General features: G+C 36.5%; 1 protein-coding gene across 5 annotated transcripts in view; it reads right to left on the bottom strand.

Annotated features, from left to right (window-relative positions):
- The window catches only part of CSPP1 (centrosome and spindle pole associated protein 1), a 61301-nt gene that overhangs the window by 7174 nt on the left and 31915 nt on the right, over positions 1–22212 (bottom strand). For 4 of the 5 annotated variants that reach the window (XM_082296563.1, XM_082296565.1, XM_082296566.1 and 1 more), the window contains 14 exons: positions 21152–21230; positions 20699–20819; positions 16877–17012; positions 14741–14887; positions 12402–12514; positions 11182–11331; positions 9802–9948; positions 8930–9034; positions 7830–7896; positions 6380–6500; positions 5514–5659; positions 4826–4966; positions 2718–2773; positions 1438–1501 (listed from right to left, as the gene is read on the bottom strand). In XM_082296563.1, the coding sequence (XP_082152689.1) occupies positions 1438–1501; positions 2718–2773; positions 4826–4966; positions 5514–5659; positions 6380–6500; positions 7830–7896; positions 8930–9034; positions 9802–9948; positions 11182–11331; positions 12402–12514; positions 14741–14887; positions 16877–17012; positions 20699–20819; positions 21152–21230 (1593 nt within the window). The remainder of the gene's footprint in view (positions 1–1437; positions 1502–2717; positions 2774–4825; positions 4967–5513; positions 5660–6379; positions 6501–7829; positions 7897–8929; positions 9035–9801; positions 9949–11181; positions 11332–12401; positions 12515–14740; positions 14888–16876; positions 17013–20698; positions 20820–21151; positions 21231–22212) is intronic. The other variant, XM_082296567.1, reaches the window with a different exon arrangement.

Genomic DNA, 22212 nt, shown 5'->3' with positions numbered 1-22212 from the left:
ATACAGCTGATGGTAAACAGAGATTCAAAAATGCTGATTCCCATTCATGAAAGACATGAAAAGGCCCAGCTTAGCAAGACTCATGAAATGCAACCAGCTGCAGGTCACTGGAAGCTGGAAGAGTCCTGCATGTCTGCCTGCATCTTGTGTTCTTCTCCATGAGCCTGTCCTGGCTGAGGTGGCAGATTTGGCCCCATCCTAGACTGATGGGCTCTCCTGAAGCATCCTTTCACCATTGGGCTGTACTACTACACAGTAATCCCTAACCTGAAAAGGAAGGTATTGCAGACTACAGAGAGAACCAAGTGCACTGAACAAGGCTGAAAGCCCCAGCTGTGCTCTTCCACATGCCAGGCTCTATCCTGTACTCCAGGACTTGCACGTTAACAGAATAGGCTTGAATACATTTCAAATGGAAAATTCTGCTTTTAACCAAATCCAGAGATAACACTCATCAGTTTATAGAAACATTGTTTCATTTAAAAGTACCTGCAGGACTCTACTGCATCTCCCCTACAGCACAGAATAAAAACCTTCCAAGATGATTCCCCATAGATCACTGAAAGAAATTTCAATATACATTCAGCAATGCCTGCAAATGGAAAATAACATGTAGAGGCCCGAGCTGGTTGGGTTTTTCTAGCCTTGTTATTTCGAGTGACTGGAAATAAAACAGCACTTTTATATCCATGCATATAAAGGTTGAATAAAGAGACATTACATGAGGCAGTCCATAACAAAAATCTTTAGAAAACTAAAAATCATTGACTTCAGATGATGAATAAGTGACAACATCTGTAAGTATGATGTTGCAAGTGAAATTAAATAATATGTGAACACTAGAAAAGTGACTAATTTAGAATGAATTGCTATTTTATACCCATATAATCATACTTAAAATCAAGCATGCTTGTAAATCAGAAGAATAACCATGAAAAGAATCGCTGACTGTCTAAGACTTGTACATTTCACTGTGGACAGATTGCAATTGTAAGCTGTGATTGCCAATAAATTATATTATTTGCAGCAGAACAATAGAAAAGCATTGCCTGTGCTACCATTGTAACACATTTCCTGAATAATCATTAGCTTTTCCTTATCCAAAGCTGGGAAGATGGCAAAAAAAGCCCCTTAACAAGATTAACATCCCAGAAGAAGCATGAAGAGCACAGAAAGATGCTTTCTCATGAAAAGATGTAAGGTGGTAAAGGGCAACTGAGCAGCATCATTAAATTCAGGTATGATCTACACCGATTTATTACAGTAAAATTTCATTTTAATTTGGAGACATAACTTCCTAATACTTCAAACAAGTCACCATAGCTACAACCACTGCAACTTTTAAAACAGTAATAAACATTTTAGAGAGACAGCATTAGACTAAACCATGTGTCTGTGCACTCACAACATGGTTAGTAAGGGGAGGTATAAACTCACCAATAAAAGCGCTATCCGATTCCAACAGTGAATTTTTCTGGAATTCATTAGATTCATTTCTGAACTACAAAAGTGAAACAGAAAAAATGGAAATTCAGAGGCCTCTATATATTTCTGGGGCCAAATTATAATTAATGTAAATTAATTGCCAAACTTTTGCAAAGTAAAGAGCAGCTCTACAGTGTTAATATTCTACTATCCCTGACTCTGTGGTTCTAAAAACCCAACACATTTTTAAATAACTCATACTCTTTTTAAGCATTAGGGATTTTTTTTTATTTTTCTGTAGAAGTCCCAGTCGCTGAAATTGCCTAGATATGGCATCTGTTGTAGTGATTTGTGTAACACAGACATTTTCATCAAGAAATTGATCCTTGTCACTCTGCAGGAGGTTCAGAACAGTCAGTGCTTGAAGTGAGCTTTGCACTTAAGGTTTGTATGAAGTATTGATCAAATGAAGAATGATTCCTTATGTTTCAGTTATCCCACCACATACAATCTTTGACATTAAAGCATTAAAATAACAAATTTCTACATCACAATATCAAGCACTAAGACCAATACTTGAAGTTCACTGCATAGTTGCAACCATTTGTTACAGAAATCCTACTGTGGAATAATTTATGTTTAAAACCACTCTAAAATCAAAGCAGTAGAAACTATCAGAGGAAACAGAATAAGAGGAAACAAATCTTTTACTGTAAAGCATTGCTCTGAATGACAATTTCAGGCATTAAATTACAACTATGAAGTGCATAAATGTGATTTTTTTAAAAATAAATACTGTTTCATTTCTGCATTTAGTTACAGTAGTATCCTGTAATGTCTTTGCTGTTGCACAGTCTCTTGTTTTTCATCACGCAACCATGAAACACAATTGAACTCTGTTATTCAGTATTTTGGGTTAGTGCAGAATTCTAATTTGATAGCACTTTATTTTGCTCTTTCACTGAGTCAGAAAATAAATGTCCCATCTGAGAACAGATCCAATTCTTGACTGCTAAGCGCATCACTTAAACCTAGCAGCAATTTAACATATGAATATAAAATAAGTACCAATGAATATAAAGCGAAGAGAGTTAAAAAATCAGGCCATCTCTGTATACAAAGATAAGCAACTTGTATGTCAAGTTGAAAGAAGCTGTCGCTTGTGTGGACAAGAAAAAGAAGTAAATGAGCTTGCTGCCTTGTTAAGTGTCATTTATTTCTCCAAATCAGTGAAAGACACAATATTTCTCACACTTGAAAAATTAATATAAAAAAACCACTTTTATTCTTACCAGGCCCATGGTTTGTGGGTAGCTGTCCAAAGCAGAATCATCTTGATCAACAAAAGCTACATAGACAAGAGACAAAACAACAGGGTTGACATAAAAACAGCTAATAACAAAACATATTTTATCAGCTTATTGTTGCAAAAATAGACCAGTATGCATTACATCTTTAAATATACATAAATTGTAATGAATGAATGAGTTTTTAAAACATTTGAACACAACAATTATTCCAGTTTCCTTATGTAAATCTAAGTAGAATCAGAGAAATCAAACAGTAATCTGTAGTGTATTATTTCTAATCTGTTTTTTGGCTCCTGGAAGGGAGTAACAACCACAACAGGGACTGCAGAAAGCCCCAAGAGTAAATGCACATTCAACATGCTGAGCACACCCCATTTCCAGCTTTCAAAGAGAGGCTGAACTAGACAGAGATCATTTCACAGAGGAAAGTGATAAGAATATATATGCTTTTATCTAGGGATAAAAAACTCCGTTCTGAAGAGCACAGAGAACCATCTTGAAAGTTAAGCTAACAATGACCGAATGCGTGCTGGAAATGCAAAGAAGCAGAACTGAAGTTACTTTTCTTATTTAGTTTAAGTTTTCAAATAAATTATTTAATGAGATTGTTTTTGAGGCAGAAATGCAAGAAACAAAACCTTACTCAGTGTGTAGCTGACCTTGTGTCCAGCATCAGAGCACATGGGCTGTCAGTCCTGCTGGGCTGACACCCAGCCCATTCCTGACACTGCTCCAGCACCCAGCAGCACCCAGCACTGCAGCACAGCAACATCAAACCTGCGCTTGGGGCTTTCCCTCCCATCCCCCAGAATAGTCATCCAAAAGTCTGTACAAGACTGCCTCATTTATAGGGACACAGCTAGCACTTAAAAACTTGGGACATTTAAAACACTGATTTCTCAGTTTATAGTTCTATTAACAGCCAACATACTCCTCTTTCACATAAAGAGAAAAACAAACGTATCAGAGGGAAAACTGTATGAAAAGCATGTAAGGCAAAGAACACTTACACACAGAGTGGGAAAAAAGGTATCCCCTTGCCACAGCAGCCCCGTAACACATTATTTCACCCACAGAACAAAAGTACAAAATACTGCTTTAATTCATCTTTCTTTCTGCCTTAAATCAGACACTAAAACCACTCCTCTATTTTCAGAATATGATGAACTTGTCTCTGAGGAAAATAAACTGGAAACAGAGAGATGGCAACTAATTCTCTTGCTCAGTACTCAGTGACAGACTATAAAGTTAAATGATATTGTAAAGCAGTAGGAGAAAGAGGAAAAGCTGTTCAAGCATCCTCTAGAAGCATCAGTAGAAAATACTTATAAAAATCAGCTGCCTGTCTATCAATTAATCTAAGTTACCCTGAAGAGGCCTTTCCTTGGACGTCATCATGAGCCTACATTATCCATTAGCAGAAGTCTAAATGACTGCTTATGCTTGAAATTAATGGGAAGGGCAAATTTGCTTTCTAGATGGTGGAGGTTTCTCTGCAGAAAACATTAAATGAAAACTTTCTCAGACGGGTCTATTCAAAAATATTCTAATGGCAGAAAACCAGAACCAAGCCCCAGAGAGATCTCAGCTGAAGCCGGTGCATTATTTTTCAGCATTTCAGTCAATCTCATGAAGAGGAACACTGAAGTCAACCCTATACATTCCATTTAGACATTAAATTATAGTCACAACCATATAATTAACACAGAACGTGGTATAGATATGCTTATTTGCAACTGTGATGTTCTATTATCCATAAGCAGCATCGCACACATTGCTTGAACACCAGCACATCTGTCCAAGATAGAACAGGAATCATCTTTAACACTCAACAGGATACTGAACAAAACACATACTGAACAAAATCACAAAACTAAGTACAAAACCACAAAAGCTCCTCCAAACACTCGATTTTTTTATGCTTACATTATGATAGAATTTTAGTATTCTGGTGTTTTACTGTTTTGTACTGCAGTGCTGACAGTGCACTTGAAAGAAGTAAAACTAGAGCTAGCGGGTTTTAATTCTTATCAAATACAAAACACATTGTTTCAAGGATTTTTGTTTATCTCAGAACATTCATTCCTTACCTTCTGTTTCTCTCCTCATTCTCATTCTGTCAAGTTTCTTCTGTTGCTCCCTCAACAGTGCCTGCTGTTGAATCTCTAGAGTCTGGTCATCTTTTGGAGGATCAGGATACATGTGCCTCAAGCCCATACGTGTTTCAGGATCTAGAGCAAAGATAGGAAATTTACATTTTTTCTCTAAATCAACATTTCTGAAAAGCATTTTTAAAGAAATAGCTACAAAGTCATTAAAAAACAATAGTGACAGTGACCAAGAGGATGAGCAACTTAGCAAAGATTTTACTATTTTACTATATTAAAAATATATATTTTCTGGTAAAGAAGAAACAGAAAGTTACACAGAAAGATAATTTGTTGGTGGGTAAAAAAGTCCAATTCAATCTATTTTCAGTAACACCATGATATCAAATGCACAACAAGCTTAAGCAGCAGGGACTAGAAGATAGGTGAGTGCACCAAGTGATGATGGAGCGTTGTGATGCCAAGAATTCCGCGGAACTGCAGGAGCAGCCCCACAGAGAGATACACACACACACACAAAGTACTGACCACAAAGTGTGTTGCATGGTCAGTAGTTCATGAAGAGCCTGATTTTTAGTTTTGTCTTTAAATCCTGTGTGGAATGGAAGATGGATGAAAAGGACAGATGTTTCCCTATCCTTCTTTATCAGTAATAAGAAGATCTACCTGCCTTTGTATTTAAGTTCATTAAATTCCCAGATATTCTGTATATTGACGGGATCTTGTGCCTCCTTTAAGGAAGGTCGCCGAACTGGAGCCTGCAGACGAAGCCTGGCCATCTCAAATATGTCCCTCGGATTCTTCTCTCTCCTCCAGCTTGAAAGGTTTGTCAAACAAGCAGAACACAATTTAACACCATAATATTAATGAGTTGGATGGAAATATAATATTGATAAAGTTCAGATCTTTTATCTTTAACTAAAGCTATCAAAACAGGAAAATAAATTTGAGAGTAATAACACTGCATATTGTGTTATAAAAAGAGATAACCTACTTAAAATAAAACAAACCCTCATACTTTACAGAGTGGAACTAAGACTGGTAATTAGATGAGTCTTTCCCAGCTAATTGGTATGATCAACTAATACATTTTGGAAGCAACCCAAATTTATTAAATAAAGAGAATATGATTTTTCACTAAGAAAGAAAGTACTTCCACAACAGTATGGTATTCATAAGCATATTTGGCAGCTATATACTAGCTATATTCTATATACTAGTACTGCAGTTTACAGGCACAAATTATGCCCTAGGAAAAAAAGTAATGAGATAAAATTCTGCCTTAGACATCTGTTTTAGACCACTCTTCAAGACAGAGCATTGCAACTTCCTATCTCACCAGTACAGCCATTCTTACAACAAATTTCAGCAAGAGTCTTGGAAAAAAAAAAAAAAGAAAATATTTTATATAACAGTTCTACCTTTACATTTTCATTCCACTCATGTATATTGGCCAACTAATACTAGCTAATAATACAAAGTAACTCTAAGTTCCTCTGAAAAATCTAGCTTCTAAACAGAAGATTAAATTCCTACCATGTAATTGGTGCATTATCATGACTGGACACATTTAGTAACTGTTCCTGCAGTCGCCTCTCCTCACTTCGAAGCTGTTTCCTCATCTCTGATAATTCATTTATCACATTCTTCCTTTCCTCTGGAATTTAGCACAAATAATTCAAAAATAAGGAGTGTCAGAGCAATGTTGCTGCCTACTTATAAACATAAGTAAAAAATAAAGGGAAAAACAGATATAATTAAATGTTAATTAAAACAAGGATTGTTTTAATTAACATTGTGTCCAAACACAAGAATTGCAACATTTCATACACTAGAAATTAGATCAGAGTTTTTATTTTGAGACAGCACAAGGACCAGAACCCCTGAACAGCAGAAAACACACAAATGTCACTGGAAATGTTTCACTATACTTAAAAAAGTAAAGGCTATGGAATACAAGTGGGTGTTGCCAGTAAATAGCCTTATTTTGAAATATGCAAGCCTACACAGTTCTCAGATAACAGGAACTGAAGTAGTATCTGCAAGCACTCAATATAATTTTTTTTCCTGACTCAAAAGTGGGATAGGGTTAGGGTTATCTGACTACGCTGGTTTTTTGTGGTCAGGACAGCATTCCTCCACATGTTAAACCAGTTTAAGAAATTCCTCATTTTCCAAATAATATACTTATAATTAGATCTTTTACTGACTATTAGATTTTAGTGTCCAGAACTTACCAGGCAAGCAAGTCTTACTAGTTTTTGTCTTTATTTCTCTCCTCAAAGATGGTCTGAGTCAATTTCCAATGGCTGCATTAAGAACCACACTGCCTTCCATTTAGTGGAAAATCCACAACTCCCCAGAATGGCCCCAGGTACTTTCTGCTGCAGGCTAGCATTTGTAGGACATCATTTACTGCTACATTCCATGTGTTGTTTCTTATATACTTGTAAAAAAAAGTATCAGCAGAAAAATTACTGCTTTCCACCCACATATTGCCAGGATAACTAATATAAAAAAAGCAAAGGAGATCCTTCCAGCACATTTGAATTTCAGAACCACCAATGAAAGGTATGAGGAATGAGGAAAGGATTAGGCAGATTAACAAAGGTAGCTTGAATTTTAAGAGTTAGGACTGCAGTGCTCTACACTCTAATCCCTAACTCAGCCAATCCAAAACTCTCCCATGTTGCAATATTCTGGTCACTATTCCAAGACATCCAGAACTTCCCATGCAGACTATTGCATTACCAGAGTTTTTACAAAAAAATATTTCCTTATGATGACACATAATAAATGCATTTTTATTTTGTCTTAAAACTTCAGACATACCATGTTAATACACTGATAGTACTAAGAGAGAGAAAACACCTAGATAGAAATGCAAACTTCAAAAGACTATTCTTTTGCAGGCAAGAAAAGAACTGGGACTGAGAACGGTTTTGTTGCAATAGAAAGCGAGCTTGCAATAGTGGGAAATACCCACCTAATGAACGCAACTGATTCCTTCTAGCAGGGACAGGTGGAGAGGGAGCTCTCGGCTGTGCAGGATCCTGGTGATCATCATGAACATGAAATGTTGATTTGTAAAAGGAAGGAATTACAGTACATTTTATTTCCTTACTTTACATCCAATTTACATTAACAGTTGGAAGACAGAACAGTAACCTTACAGGTTGTGAATGCATAAGGTTTTTTAAATCTGGTCTTTAAATGTGTAATCCAAATCACTGTGACAATACCTATAATGCACTATTCAGAAATCTAAACAAACCTGTAACAAGTACAGCTAAAGAAATAAAATGACCTACCTCCAGAGCATGCTTCACATTTAGGGAAAGCAATGGTTTTAATAAGTTTTAAAGTGTGACATAAAATATTCTCTGAAACTGCACTATAAATTGTTTAGCACAGTTCAGACAGAGAGTTGGTAAAAAACAAACAAACACTTTTTCAATAAAAAGACAGAAGTGTAGCCTGAGATTCAAATATCATAAACAATTATTTAATCTACTCTCTTCTAGAAGTTTCTTTAAAAAGCCAAAAAACCCCCAGAGAAGATTATCAAGTAAACAAATGAGTGGTCTCAGAACCACTACTGTAACTCATTAGTGATGCAGAGAAGAAAGCAAAGCATATTACTAGTTCTTGTAATATCTTCTTGTACCTTCAAAAACATAAAGATTACACAATGTCAGTAGCTATGAATCAACATTAAACTTCGTGCCTGAGAGTGAACATGGTGAGCTGCTAGATTATATGTAAACTTTCTTATCCTATATCTTGAGATCATTGGAGACCCCCGGTATGGGTCTGGACAGCGTATGTCCTCTCCAAAATGAGGTACTCATTCCTACAGAAAACGCGCATGCAGAAAAAAAATTAAAATAACACTCTGCCAAAACAAATTTTTCAGTACTTGGAATAAAATCTAACCTTCAATTTCAGAGCTACAAGGCTGATTAATGTAAAGACTGTCTCATTATCCATGGTATTCCAGTAATAACTGGCAAACTTTAAAAATCTGGCATGATTTCATACACTGTATTGTTTTAAATAAACCAGTAGAAGTTTGCTATATCATACTTGGGCATAGTAAGATAGACGGCTCTCAGCAGAGGGAATCCTTTCTTCTCTCCTTACTGATTTGTTTTGAAGAGCAGGAATGACAGGTGAAGCTTGTTGTGACAACTGCAGGGAAGAAACCAAGACTGAAATTACATTCCTGCAGTTTCTGAATAAAGTGTTATTTTGGACAGGGAAAGTTTAGTTAGTGTTTTCCCTTTGACAGAAAAAAAATGTTCTTAAGTACATAAAACAACTGCAAAAAATTATTTCATGTGATTTTTGTTTTCCACCTATAGGAATTTTGATACTTTTTTTCTATGCTGTGGTGCTTTTTTCCTTAACTTATATTTCAGTTATGTATCCTTTTCCTCTAGACACTTCCTTTCCATCTGTCCATTTTAGAGAAATGACAGAAATTTAGTAGAAATTTTATGAAAGAGACAGTTTTATAATTTACTTAGATTTTGCCCATCAGAATTCTATGTGATGGACATCTTACATCATCCAGGTCAAAGGAAAATAATTAAATTGCCAAAAACACCATTGTTCAAGATGAACAGTCCCACCAGACCTCTAGTAAACAATTTTATTTGTATTTACACCTCAGCAAATGCAGGTCACAGTATTTCACAGCAGACATAAAAATCAACTATTGAGTGCAGATTAATCTTGCTTTTACTATTTTTTAATGCAAATTTGATCAACAAGATAAACTTCTACTGCAGTATGTCTGATTTTTCCATCAGCTGTTCTTGTTTGTGCATGAAGTATACTGCAGTTTGATACACTGAGAGGGGAACAACACTGAAGGCAGAGGTCTAAGAAATCATGTGATTTCCTTAAAATCCAGTTATTTTTAAAAGTTATCTTACAAAGTCATTTAAACATACCATCTTCTTTTCCTCTTCCATCTTTTCTTTCTCAAAATATTGTCGAAGTTGTTCCTCTTGCTTTTCTTCTTTTTCTTTTCTTTGTTTTTCTGCCTCTTTTTTTCTTTCTTCATCTAATTGAATTACTTCCTTATTTTTCAATCTTCTCTATAACATAATTAATACTTAATAATTAAAAAAGACTCAATTACTGAAGTTTTTTCTTTTTTTTTGAGAAGTTAAAATTACACATCAAAGTGATGTAGTATGAAATAAAAAAGCATATTTCATTAGTCTGACTTCAAATATTCAAATTAAAATATATCTCCTTCAACTATTAAACATCACCAGCCCTGGCTTTGCTAACATCATTAAACAGAATTCCTAATAACTTCTTTAAACACCAGTCTGTGACCCCAGATCTGCCATCAGCTAAGGCTAAACTGTAGGAGTCATTTCCAAAAATTCAGATTCAATCAAAACATACTGCAGACATGCACCACACTATCACAAGACCACAAAGAAATTATCATCTGGTCTCAGTTTTAGTCTTGTGACTGTGAATAGCAGTGACACCAGTTAGCTCCCTACTCTCTGCTAGACCAGCTCTAGTATCCAGAAGACAAGGCTCATCCAACTAATCTGTTCATACCAGGGAAGGAGAATTTAGAATATAAACTAAATGTTCTGTCTTAGAAATTTTCAAGTCCTACATCCTAAACTCATCTTTCATAATCCCATAGGGTACTGAAAGACTCCTCCTTCTCTGATGTCCTTGTGTCCTCTTCCTACAATTATTTATTATAGTCTAAATTATGCAAATTTATTTTAAAATGCAAACCCAAGAAATAAAAGTTTGGGGTTTGAACTAAATCAATAGGTATTGATTTAGGGTTGAATTTACCTTCATGGAAAGTATTCACTAGATTTGTTTGGCATTCTTCCAAAACAAGCAGTATTCTTATCTCAAAGATATCTCCTTGGCAATTCAAAAAAAGGCTTTACAAAATATTCCTGTACAGTTACATTTTACAAATAATTCCATGAGAGCTAAATTTAAGAAAAAAACTGGGATGATATTTTTTTAATTCACCAATTTGACAAAGCTTTTTATTGGCCTCAGCACCAATTTCTTTTAGAAAGGAGAGCACCACTGTCATTTATAAAACTACAGACTTTTTCTTTAAAGAATTAATAGTACTTCAAGATTGTAGTACACCATAAAGAGTGAGAAGAATGTGCTAGTTAATGCTGACAATCTTCTACCTCTCCTCTGCCTGCAGACCCATTTACAAGCAAAGACCAATTCACAGGACAATTCTCAGCTTACCATCCTAGACAACAAATACTACAAAGGGTTAGTTTAGCATGGAAAGAAGTCAAAGTATCAAAATACTACACCTCCTCCTCTTTTCTCCTTCTCTCCTCTAGTTCCTCTTCATATGCTTTTTGAATTCTCATCCTCTGTTCTGCGAGTCGTTTTTCCTCTTTTTCTTCTTCCATTCTAAGTTTTTCTCGCTCTGCTTCTTCCCTACGTCTCTTTTCTTCAATCTTAAAAATAAAACAAAGAAGTATTCAACTGTCAATTGTAATCTGATTAACAACATTTACCACCACTTTTGCAGTAACTACTTGCAAGATCAAAAGCTGTATGGTGCGACTGAAAGAATCCTAGAGCCTGTCCTATATTTCAGCTGCAGGATTCCGTTAAAATGAGATTCTATTTTACTATTTCTTTTTGGCCATTGGAGCCAGCCCCCAACAGGAAAACTACTTATAAACACTACTAATAAAACCAGAGTATTTCCTAACACTTGCTCTATTCCAGATGTGCTGCAGTAACACTTTTATTCACTGATTAAATAGTGGAAGATGGGAAACCAAAAAGATACAATAATTAACTTTTTCCATTCCACAATTACAGTATTATTAGATGAAGTGCTGACTTAGTGAAGCAAAAGGTCTGCCCATTCTTTAGTCTTTTTGGCAGCCCTATGCATGGAAAAAAAACCTTGCTCTTTTCTTTTCAGCAGATCCACATCAAACTAACTGTATGACTTTAGTAGTCTCTTAAATTATCTTTGATTTCCTTGATAATGGTATTTAATTACATTGATATTTAAGTCATGCAGCATAAGATTAAATGTGAAGTATTATGGACAGAAGACATACGCTGGTTGAAGAACAATCAGGTTTTATGTACCCATCAATAAATAACTACACTATGACTGATCACCATTTCATTTTGATGAATGTGCATTTTTATAATGTAGACTTCCAAGGGCAAACATCTTTGCTTCTGCAGTCATTTATGTATGCAAACCTGTACTATATGTACAGCTTCAGAACTCAATACTGTATTTAGAGAGCTGTACTTCAAAAAAAAAGAAAGAGTCTAGATTAAAGAAGCCAACTATTAAGAAATGCTTGTATAAGTGATGCTATTACGTAAGCCAAAATCTAAGAAACTCAATAGTATATAGCTTTTAGTCCACCTCTTGTGTACAGAATTGGCTATGATAGCACAAGTAAGATCTTTGGTTGGCAGTGATTATTTACTCTGATTGTAAACCCTTTTTTACAATTTATTTCACCAGATGATATCTGGCATGAGCATTCACCTGTAGACGGAGGAAGTTCTTGTAGGATTCCTGTCGCTTAAGCTGCTCTGGAGATGGAGGTTCACCAAACACATTACCTCGAGCAAAAGGAGAGGCCTGTGTAAATGTAACACCTAAGGGAGGGAAAAGGTTACAGATAAAAATCAAACAGAACTTATAATAGCAAGCCAGAGTGAAGAAGGGGGAATCCAAGACACTTGTTTCAAAAGGAAGCTTATGACAGTCGTAACTCAAGGCAATAGCTGAGCTTAAAAGTTCTTACATTGTCTGCCTGGAATAACTGCCAGGTTTTAACTGTTTAATACCATCCAAGCAAGTTGTATTTCTACAAAACAACACCTACTAAAGTCACATATTCTACTGTCCAATTTGCAGCTTAGTATGTAAGAACATTACCTACAAGTTAATTAGAATAGCAAATACTTTACGCCTCATAACTTTACTGCTTGCAATTCCTCTGACTTAGAACATACAGTTCTGTTCCTTAGGTTTATTCACTCTTTAAAAACAGAGCATCCTAACAGAAAAAATATTTACACAAAAGAGCAAAGGATGCTACAAAAAGCAAAGCCCCAGACTGGCACATAAAATTCTAAGCAGTCAGAGAACTGAATTCTGCCAGTATAAAGTGCTTTCTGTACTATGAAGTTTGAAGTGTCAGGTTTCCTTTAGCCCTGAGTTATGACCATGACATAACCATACAGACCCCAAAGCTCTAGACAGGAGGATTAATTCAGATACCACACAGAGCAAGTTTTGCAGAACAGAATCCCTACAAGAAGCAGAGGAAAAAGAAAGGAAGTAAAGGAAAGTAGAGTAAGTTGTTTTAACTTTCCAGCTCATGCAGCATGTTCTTCACTCATATCATGTCTGCTCTGAAGGACAGTGCCTCAAGCAAGTGCAAGAGCAATAGCTCCGCTGAGCTGAGACGAACATTACATTTCCCTACATGGTGAGGTAACACCCAAGTCAGATGAAAGCATAAATAACACATAAAAGTATTCCCAGAGGAATGCACATGTTTACTGCTACAGCCTAGCCTTAGGAACATGTGTTTGCATACCAAGGAGTACACTTTGAGATTATTTTTCCTTACATGGAAGCAGTGCTTGAATCCTTCCAAAATATAACTGAATTTACATGTGGCTCTTTCATGATGGAGTTACTTCCATATAAAAAAGCAGAATAAGTTTTATATACCATTTAGAAGGCATGGGTACAAGACAGGCAAGTTACTATGGAAAGTATCAAGGAAAACACTTGCTGTGTACCAGCTACTATCCTGCAAGTTCCTCTTTTAATAGGGCAGTGTACAAAAAAAAACCCACAAAACCAAGTGAGCAAATCCACCAAAACATACACAAAGCCACTCTACTGCGTGGCTGATCAAATTCACGGTGCAAGACTATAATGTTCCCATCACTGACGTTCACCACCTCCTAATCCAAAGTAAGTGAGCTAACCAGGGGGCTCTTGGCTGTTTTACATTATTACTTTATCAGCCTTCCTGTTTCACTTCTTACTGAATGGTTAAATATACACTCTGTTGGGGATAAAGAGAGGTGGGACAGAAGGAACAAAAGTCAGTGGTAAGGATGCTGAATTGCAATAGTGCAAAACAGATTCATGCCCCAAATACCATGTAATTCTTTATTCAGAAGTGCAACAATTCAACCAGGAGAAGGAAAAGTAGCATCTAATCTGAGTTGAGAAGATCATCACTAATCCTGGCCTTTGCCCATCCTAAACTAAGGACAGGTCTGGAGTAACACAGTGCTCTCATTCAGATGTCTCACAAAACATAAGGAGATAAAGATGCCTTAGTTTTAAAATATGAAAATAAAACAAAATCCCTAAAACTCGGAGGCAGTGCACAGGGCTCCATATGTACCCAATTTACCTGTAACTTTTTAGAACTTGTTAACCTAGTTACTGTGCCAATTTCACCTTAACCTCTAACATCATACACCTAAAGACCTTCCATTTCCTTTTATTCCATATTCTCACCTACCACACAGCTGTATTTTTACTATGTCATTTAAAAATAAGACAAACGTGTATGAAGACTGGATTAGAAAACACCAAATCTGGAAAACTAATATACTGATCTTGACTCTTCAGGGCTAAAACAGCTTTAGTTATTACTGACAAGACAGATAAGATTTTAAGAGCACACAGTGACAGCAATGAAGAAATTTGGGAAAGAAGCATGATACTGACTTCACAGGCAGATAGCACTAACACTACCATAGGACTGCCAGAAAGAGGTAAAGAACTATGGAATTTTGATCGCTAAGACTTATGGATAGTTAGAGGAGCAATACAGTATTCTTAAAAACCTGCTATTTTATTTGTAGATGCTTCTGAGTTCTCAGGTCTTGAGGAGGCCAAAGATAGGTCAACAATACCCCTTTTATCTTCATATAGTCTTGCCTCTGGATTATGATATACCTCTTCATTTCGCTTGTGCATGATATTCAAGTCCGCTAAAGGAAAGGGGAAATAACTGTTTATAGTGTTTTAATCTCATAAAGGCATGTTCACTGTAGATTCTCCAAAACACAGAGAGTTTTGATCAGATTCCACTTTTCCTGGGCATATCAGCCATGGGAACAAAAAATTCAGGCAAAGACAAGAATATAGAGGCTAAGGGTGAAATACTAATAATTACGTCCTATTAATTAACAGATTAAAAGATTTATTTTGTTGCTTTTCTTTTGTCAGGAACAATTATTCGCAACAAACCTCCCTTCTCCCCTGCCTCAAAATGCTATTAAATGGAAAGATAAAGAACTCAAAGACAAAATTGACTCACAAGTTTGTGTTGATAAGCACATATTTAGAAACCACCCTTTCTTCTATCTCCCTAAAGCTGTAAAATACTTTTGAGTTTAGTATTGATATTTTAAGTGCTGAATCTCTCTTTAATTACTGTTGAGGGAAATGAGTGAAATTGAAGCACTGAAGCATATTTTGGCCTTCATGTCTTGAGTAATAATCCAGGAGCAGATTTCTATATGTAAGCAAAGCAACATGATCCAACATTTTCATCAAAATTTACATGGTGCTTGATCAAAGATGTTAATTTCAGCTCATTTTGAAGCGTTACTGTACTACACTTAGAAGGCTCATTTCAAAGCAAAAAAGTACTGCATAGTTTTCAGATTACCTTCTAAAATAGTGTTTCTGATAATTATTAATTACTGTAGTCATTTAAGCACACAGATTCCAAGAACTTTAAATTACATGCCTCTCTGTAAAGCCGCCTTTGCATATATCAGAGTCTCAAATGCTATTTACAGACATTTTTAAGAGGATAAAAGGACAAGTCACACTGCATAAAAAAGAGACGTCAGAAAGCATGTTCTGTTTCACGACACTTGACTCATAGCTTATCCATCATGCTGCCAAGCTATGGTGGGAAAAGTATTTTACATATGTAATCCAGGAAAACAGGGTAAGAAGCTTCTTTCTCTTGGTTTCTCATTTACAGACGGAGATAAACTTCTCAGCAGTTACATGCAGAGCTCAGGTCAGTGTGAGACCTTTACATTTCCAGTCACACCACTGTTAAAGCCTAGAGGAAGAAGCCAAACATATAAATACAGTGCCTGAAGTCAGGCAGTATGAACACCTCTATCTGGCTGAGGATAAACAGAAGCTTAGATCCTTAATACAAGCTTCTAAACTTGTAATTTGGCCACAAAATCTTTAAAAAGCATTTAAACTTTACTCACTACTCTCAAAATATACTACTAATTTTGGCACATGTTGCTCAGCTGTCATACAACTGAAACTAATTACTTTTATACATAAACTGTTATCCAGTAAGTATTTCATGATTTACTGGAAAGGCAGATGAACAACCTGGATCGTGATCATAGCTATCTTCCAGCTCAGTGCTCCCATCTTGTACAAAACAGCACTTGGAAAAAGTAAGACTTAAAAACCATTACTGCTGAGCGCTCTTTATATAGCCATTTACCAGCAGTGTTAATTTGGGAAATCTAAATATTCCACTTAGCTTTGTATATTTATATAAACATGCTTCCATTTTTCATATCACAAGTAGAGATTTCTAAGCCTAGAAATTATTTTTAAAATGAAAAAGAATTTTAAACCTGTTCCTAGTACATGTTTAAATAAAAGTCTTCACAACAGACTTTAGCATATTTGTATTGCAGATGATTCTGACAGCTTGTTTTCCTCCTTCTCCCTTTACAACTGCATTGTGTCTTCACTTACAGTTGACATATCCTGTGTTTCCCATTTTGTTCGGATTGCATTCTTTGAATGATTCTACAGAAATCAAAATAATAACTACTCCTAGAGTGCATCTCCTTGAAACAAATAAGTCTTATTTGTCAAGGGCTACCAGTGTTACAAAACAAGCAATAATATGGCTGAATAGAGCCCTTACGAGAGCAAGGAAACATCAGCCTTGAAAAGAAAACCCATAATTCTCACAAACATACTTATAAGATTTCCTTCTGCATCTCTGAGAGGAGCACCACCACCACCTCTTCCCCAGGGATTGTAATTCCTCATTTCTGCTTCTAACTTCTCCTTCTCCTCTCTCTCTTGTCTGCGTCGCTCTTCTCTCTCTCTTATCTAAAAACAAACCAACCAAAGTTAGTTCCACAATAGTATCACATTAAGTAGAAATTTCATAAAAAGTTAACAGAGCAAACTGAATGCTCTCATTATCTATTTCCCTCTTCTACATCAAGCAAATCCAAACAGTTCGCTGCCTATACTCCAGACAGTGCATTGAATTCTGTTGTCAAAACATGCATGTCCAGTTGTGCATAATCAGAGAAACATACTACACATTATAAGACTTAGTCATGGTTTAGTATAGATTGGGTTTTTAGTAAAGAGGGCATCAGCCATGGAAGTGATTCTCTTGCAAAGAGGTGCTTACAGCTTCCTCTATGACCTGACAGAACCAATCAATTGGCTAGTTTGAATATTGGCCACTTTTTAAGCCACTTAAGCAGCTTGACACACCTCTGTGATCCACATTAAAGAACGAACCAACCCCGGGAAAGCTCTCTTGTCTTCTGGCTTTCGAACAGGTAGTGGGGGGCCCTACAGGCGGCCCAGTGGGGCCGGGCCGAGGCACAGCCCTGTTCCACCTGCGGCCCCCCCACGGCCCTGCTCCGTGCGGCAGCCCCTGCTCCTGCTCCGTGCGGGCAGCCCCTGCTCCGTGCGGGCAGCCCCTGCCCCTGCTCCGTGCGGGCAGCCCCTGCCCCTGCTCCGTGCGGCAGCCCCTGCTCCGTGCGGGCAGCCCCTGCTCCATGCGGCAGCCCCTGCCCCTGCTCCGTGCGGGCAGCCCCTGGTGCAGTCGGGGCTCATCTGGGACTGCTGCCCCCTGCCCGGCAAAGATCATGTGACCAACAGCGATAAGCGAATTCCAGCTGTGGGGCCGGGTGAGAGTAAACCTTTAGGGCTGTAAGTTTCCTCCAGAACAGATGAAGCCGCAGACATCAATCCTCTCCTGAGCCAGAGGAAGAGGAAAGGTGGAGGCAAGTGAAGAAAACACCATAGAGACACCAAAGTCAGTAAAGAAGGAAGAGCTGAAACCCTGAGAGAGGAGAAAGAGGAGATGCTTCAAGCTTAGAAGCTGAAATTCTGTTGTAAAGCTATGGTGGTGATGGACTATGATACATCAGAGTACCCATTGTAATTTCATGAAAGCATGGGGGGGTGAAGAGTTCAAACTGCAATTCAGAGCAAAAGTACCTGTACTGAAATAAGCAAATGACAGTAGCTGTAATTGTGAGCAAAAGTATCTGTGCTGAAATAAGCAAATGACTGTAGCTGTAATTGTGAGCAAAAGTACTTGTGCTGAAATAAGCAAATGACAGTAGCGTAATTTGATGAGGACCCTTGCTCCCAGGGAAGGAGAATACCTCTGTTCCTAGAGATGAAAGTGATGAGGACCCTTGCTCCCAGGGAGGAGGAGGGCCTCTATTCCTAGAGATGAAGATGCTCCCAGAGATAGGTGAAGAGAACCTTTGCTTCTGAACAGCTCATCCTTAAAATGGTACCCCAGTAGCTCAAGACTGAACCCTCAAAAGCAGCTGTGGGGAAAGCTGGAAGTCGAGGGAAGGGACTTCCACATGCGAGCAGAGAACCAACCCGGGTGGCTGTCTCGCTGTGATATTGAAGCCAAGAGATAACTGTTTCTTGTGGAGATGTCTCCATAGCATGAGCAAGAGAGACTCCTCTCCCTAAGTGAACTGAAAAAAGGTTATTATAGAAGTGGTAAACTGACTGGAAATCTCAAGGATTGTCTTTTTACACTGTCAGTGGGAGAAGGGAGAAAGGTGGGGGGAGGAGAAGTAGCCTGAAGGTTTAGTCTGACTATTTTTCTTTCTTTTAGGTCTGTTAAAAAACTTCTTTATATTCTTTTAAGTTTTGTGCCTGCTTTGCTTTCTCCGAATTCTTATCTCACAGAAATAAAATAAGTAAGTAATAGATATTTTGAACCAAACCACTACAGACTTCCAAGTTCCAGAAATGTTCACATCTGACATTTGCACTAGATCAAAAGTTCCTTATCTTTGGATCTTTGATACAAATTTTTATACTGCCTGAAAATTAAAAAGGCAAAATTCTACAATATTACTGCACTTGCTTCTCTCAATCTGGTATGTTTTGTTTAACCAAAACTTAGACTGGAGATGACTCCTAATAATAAATGCTTTAACAGAATGTTCCACAATTCTATAATCATTCATAAAATAGTTTTCAGCAGTAATACATTATGATCCATGTATATAACACAGGAATGTTCATATGCTTTGCTCTTCTTTTTCTTCAAAATCACCTATGGAACTAAGTCTCCTAAAAACTGTAGCATTTATAACGTGAACAGCCGTTAAAAAGTCCATCTTCTACTCAAAGCTTTTAAAACATTATTTATGTAGTTGAAATACATTGCTGTAATTTTCTTAAGTTTATTTCTCATGTGCATCAGATAAACGTTTCATTAGATAAATATAATTAAATAAAACACTATGAGGGTGGTGAGGCTTTAGAACAGGTTGCCCAGAGAAGCTGTGGATGCCCCATCCCTGGAAGTGTTCAAGGCCAGGTTGGATGGGGCTTCACACTGCCTGGTCTAGTGGAAGGTGTCCATGGCAGGGGGATTGGAACAGGATGATTTTTAAGCTTCCTTCCAACCTAGGCCATTCTATGATTCTATAATTTCCATTTACCACGTAATCACAATTTTGTAAGAGATATAATGAGTCAACAAAGACCCATCTAGCCCCTTCAAGTGTTTATAAAAATCATCAGTCAGGTTTGTCTATAGGAAAAAAAAGAATACCCTCTGTTTGCTTTGAACCATAATAACTTTGAAAGACTGTATCATGCCACATTTATTAGATCTGTGCAGTCTCTCATACAGGGAGGTAAAACTTACTTGAGACTATAGTGAGAAAATGCCTTCAGAGGACCACATGTACAGTATCTGACACTATTCCTAAATGGTTATTCTATTCTTTATTCGACCTTGGTTGGCAGCCTCTCATTTATTCCTTATGCACAATCGTAATTAGAACTACAATATTTTTATACCTATTATTCACCGCTACCAAAGAAATACAGAAAAAATAAAACAAGAAAATGTTAAGTGCCACTGAACTGGGTTCTAGCAAAATTTCTTCCAAAGAGACATGTCTCATCATGGTCAAATACATTTTATAACTATAAACTCCCACAAGGTACAGCAGCAAAAGGCCACTAAAATGAATATAGGACTTGGATGTCTACTGGAACAGGAGACCTGAATATTTTGTTTAGTCTTTCAAAAAAGAAGCTGAAAAGAATTAAGACACCACCTACAAACACACTGGAAATAACATGAGGCAAGCCTTTAAATTAGTGCCCAAATGATCATGAAGAACTTACTGAAATTAGACTGTTCCTAATTATTGTAGCAATAATGGAATATCAGAGCAATACAAGCCATTCCTTTTAAGATGCAGGTGCTTATGCTCATGAAAATAATAATATAAAGCTACATGGCTGGAACTAATGTGTTTGCTGTAACATTCTTAACATTCTCTCTACCTCTGACAAAAAATTTGAAGAGCTTACTGTCCACCTGAAGAGCTAAAATGAGCTAAAGCAGCGTCAGAGGAAGAAAGTCATGAACGGAAGAAGAGTTTAGAAAGCTTTTTACTTGTAAGCTAAATAAAATTGTCTTAAAGAGTACTAGAGTTGCCACCATTTTATGTCAAAAAATAGAAGAATAAAGAGTCAGAAACTTTATCACTCAGTACCTGCTGTTGTAATTCTTGTTGATAAGATAATGTTGCCTCTTTGGAAGGCTTTGTTTTTTCTTCAGAATACACTCCCATGCTTCTTTGTCTGTCTCCTGTATTCCTCTGTCCAATGTTATTTCTAAATCGAAAAATCACACATATAAAAGGAAAACATCACAGGATCCAAAGTGGGGTAATTAAAAAAAATCCCTTCCTGAAGTTAAGAGCTGTTCTTTCCCACAGTCTGGCAGTTTATAATCCCAAACATTTTCTTATATCCATATGAAAATAGCAGTTCACTGAATAACTCTTCTACTGTCTAGATAAAAATCTTTTATTAGAAGTTTGAAGAGTTGTCTTTAACACATTTTATTTCAAAGGCATATCTGTTCTCAGCAAAATATTACCAACACAAAAAGTATATCAATACAGAAAAATACACACAAAGAATATGATACAGATAATACTTACATGGACTGCTCTACTGGGGCTTGGCCTAAAGGAGGATCCAGACTAGGTGTGGGTTGCACTCCCATCATACCTGTACCATCTGCAAGTGAAAAAATAAACCCTATTTTAAATTTTGAATGCTCAGATATAAATATTTTTCATTATTTAAAAGAACAGAGTTCACTGCTCAAACTCTGTGAGTGCAGAACAAACAGAATTCTCAGCTTCTGTAACAAACTTAGCTAATCCTGAATGCCCTCTAAAGCAAGAAATACAATGCCAAGGTACAAGTCCATTTCTTAAATTCAACTTTAACCTCTTTAAATTTTACAAATTACTTCATTAAAATATTCTAAAATTAAATTACTCGCTTAATGGTGACACTCGTCCTCATTCTTTCCAAATGTCATTCAAATAAATTAGTAAAAGAGTTATTTTTCTAAGGTTTTTTTCTCCTTATTTTTTACCTTTGCTATGAAGGTAGCACAAAAAATTTTTTTAAGTATTTCTGGATTTTTCTCTAAAAAAGAAAGAAGAAGAAAAAAAGAGAAAAGCAAACACCACATAATCCAGTCCCTCCCTACACACATCACAATTGTTTCAATCATGAGATCATCATGAAGCAGTCAAAGGACAGACAAAAAAGAAGTTCTTAAAATATAAAAGTAGATTACTTCAGACATTATTTTAATATTTTAATGTATTAATAAATATCTTTAAAATATTGACAATTATATCTGAAATCGTAACAATGCCTAAGCATGTAATTAATCATTATTTAAGTGATTTTAGGAAATAATGTTTTAATTATCAAAATTATAAAGAAAATAATCTGGAAGGAGTAACAGCAAAGAATCTGAGATTAGATCTTGTCCAAGTGATGAACAAGATTTCTGGAAGTCACAGCCCTTTTTGTTGCTGGAGAGAATTACTTCATTCAAAAACAGTATTTGAAAAAAAGCCCTTTTCATTCAATATGCATCTAAAAAATGGGTTTAATTTGCTGTTACAAGTTCTACACTACCCATCATTTAACTAGATTAAAAGCAGTCATATGAATCACTGTAACAACCAATCCACCT

Source organism: Coloeus monedula, assembly GCF_965178545.1.
Source record: "Coloeus monedula genome assembly, chromosome: 1".
NCBI lineage: Eukaryota > Metazoa > Chordata > Aves > Passeriformes > Corvidae > Coloeus > Coloeus monedula.
The sequence above is the reverse complement of the archived record's forward strand: the minus strand, read 5'-3'. Positions and strand labels throughout refer to the sequence as shown.